This window comes from Pundamilia nyererei, unplaced genomic scaffold (genome assembly GCF_000239375.1).
Source record: "Pundamilia nyererei isolate P.nyererei 1_Seehausen unplaced genomic scaffold, PunNye1.0 scaffold00019, whole genome shotgun sequence".
NCBI classification, from domain to species: domain Eukaryota; kingdom Metazoa; phylum Chordata; class Actinopteri; order Cichliformes; family Cichlidae; genus Pundamilia; species Pundamilia nyererei.
The window spans coordinates 3,023,414-3,025,433 of NW_005187420.1; the positions used below are offsets into that span (position 1 = coordinate 3,023,414).

Below are 2,020 nucleotides of genomic sequence, written 5' to 3' on the forward strand. Positions count from 1 at the left end.
AAAAAAATGTTATTTTTTATTCGCCGTTTCTGACCTGAAACAGGGCGACTTTACTGACGATGGCGTAGTTAACGTCCACGGCGATGTCCATCCTCATCTTATCGGGAAGCTGGATCAGAAGCTCCTGCTCATCTGCACATGGGACACCACAATGCTCACTGTTACTTTGAACACGAGGCGTTCAGGGACCAGGTCTCAGACAGCTTCTCTCAGACATTTCTTACCCAGCATGCCCTGGCTCTTCCAGGTGTAGTCGTACCAGGTCTTGATGCGGTTCTGGACCTCGCGAGGGATGTTGTAGGAGGTCATGTACTTAACCGTGCTGTCCATACAGGCACGGTAGTAGTTCTCCCCGGCAGTCGCCGCTCCAACTACATCCCTCATCTGACACATTGCACCAAAAACCAAAGGGGGCGGAACCACGTTAGGTCATGGATGGCCAAAAAGAAGCAGAGCTGTAAATGGTGGTTTTACCGACCTGACCGATCATGATGGAGAAAGCAAAGACGCCAACAAAGTAATTAATGAGTTGGAAGCAGATTTCAAAGACAGTGGTTGGGTCGGGCAGTCCTCCAATGGTGATCAGCGTCTTCACGGCAAAGTAGTAACAGCGGATGTACCTGCAGGAATGAAAACAGTCCATCGATTCATGAAGAGTTTCAGCTTTAGTTTAGTGGAAATGCACTTTTAAGATATTCTAACCTGATTTGAAGAACCTAGAACATTTTAAAATTCAAACTTCTACTGGGTTTTGCTTCCTTCAAGGATTTCAGCAAAATGCAACATAAAGCTGACGAATCTGTGATAGTTAAAATTTAATTATATGGGTAAATTCAATCAATAACCCAGCCACAGCTGTGAGGCCAAACTAACCATCACCTGTGGATCAGAGACATAGTTTAACACATTCACATCAGAAATTTCCTGTCAATTACAGTGAATAAAAGGTTTTGTTACAATAAGTCGGTGACCCTGATGTTAGTAGATCTGTCCACTGATGTCTGAGCTGCAACTATAACCAAATCAGACACAGTGAAAATGAAGCACGATCACACTGCTGCAGTTTTACAGATGACGTAACTGCCATACAGTCTGTTTGCCCTGTTGAAGAGCAAACAGTTATGGCTCTTCTATATTCAGATTTCCTCTTTCTTCCTCATTCTGACATCCAGAAACAGACAGAATCAGTCTCACATCGTTAACATTGAACCCTTCTTATTGCAAAAATATAAATCTGAATTCTTACGCGTTGCCTTTTCCATTGTAGACCCACTTGGTGGATCCCAGTCCTTCATAATCGGAGCCCCAGTAGAAGAGGCAGGCGTTGATATGCAGGGAGTACAGCAGGTACATTGAGGTTCGGATCACCCTGACATACAGCGGCAGAAACAAAAATAACATCAAAAATTCAAGAACAGCAACAAGAAAGAGATCTACTGAAATAAATTATTATTTAACGTGGGCGTTCCTCAAGGATCCAAACTGGGGCCACTACGAGTGCATTTAGGCTTTTTGCACATGGTACACTGTTTTTGTTGCTCTGGGTAAAAACTCTTTTGGCCTTTTTTTGGTGCCTAAATGACAAAACTTTCTCCCATTAAAATAAAACTAAAATGATGATCATTCTTATCAGCTGACAAAACTACACCATGTCCCTGAACCTACTTCTGTCCCTGCTACTGGAAACTTTCATAATTTATTATTCTTTCTAAAGTAAAAGAATAAAATAGTTTTTCTGGGTGTGTATTTTATATTTTTATGCTGTTAAATGTAATATTTTACCATTTTTATGTTGCTACTTTCATATTTTCTATGATCTCTGAGGCAAATATTTCTTACAGGGCAGAGTCAAAAAAACATTTATCCTGATCGGAGAAAAGAAGTTTAACGAGGTTTGTGACATCATCACTTGTCAGTTTGGATGTGTGAAGATTCATGTAGATCTAGAGACAAGACTGGCAACCTTCTGGGAACCTCCGGTAATCAGAGATGGGCAGTAATCTGATTACTTTTTTCAAGT

At 41.2% G+C, this 2,020-nt stretch overlaps 1 protein-coding gene across 1 annotated transcript in view; it reads right to left on the minus strand.

Moving 5' to 3' along the window:
* Window positions 1–2,020, minus strand: part of cngb1a (cyclic nucleotide gated channel subunit beta 1a) — a 34,856-nt gene that overhangs the window by 3,503 nt on the left and 29,333 nt on the right. The window contains exons 32-35 of the mRNA XM_013909104.1: window positions 1,247–1,369; window positions 479–620; window positions 225–384; window positions 20–132 (exon numbers count right to left, since the gene is read on the minus strand). Coding sequence (XP_013764558.1) covers window positions 20–132; window positions 225–384; window positions 479–620; window positions 1,247–1,369 — 538 coding nt within the window. The remainder of the gene's footprint in view (window positions 1–19; window positions 133–224; window positions 385–478; window positions 621–1,246; window positions 1,370–2,020) is intronic.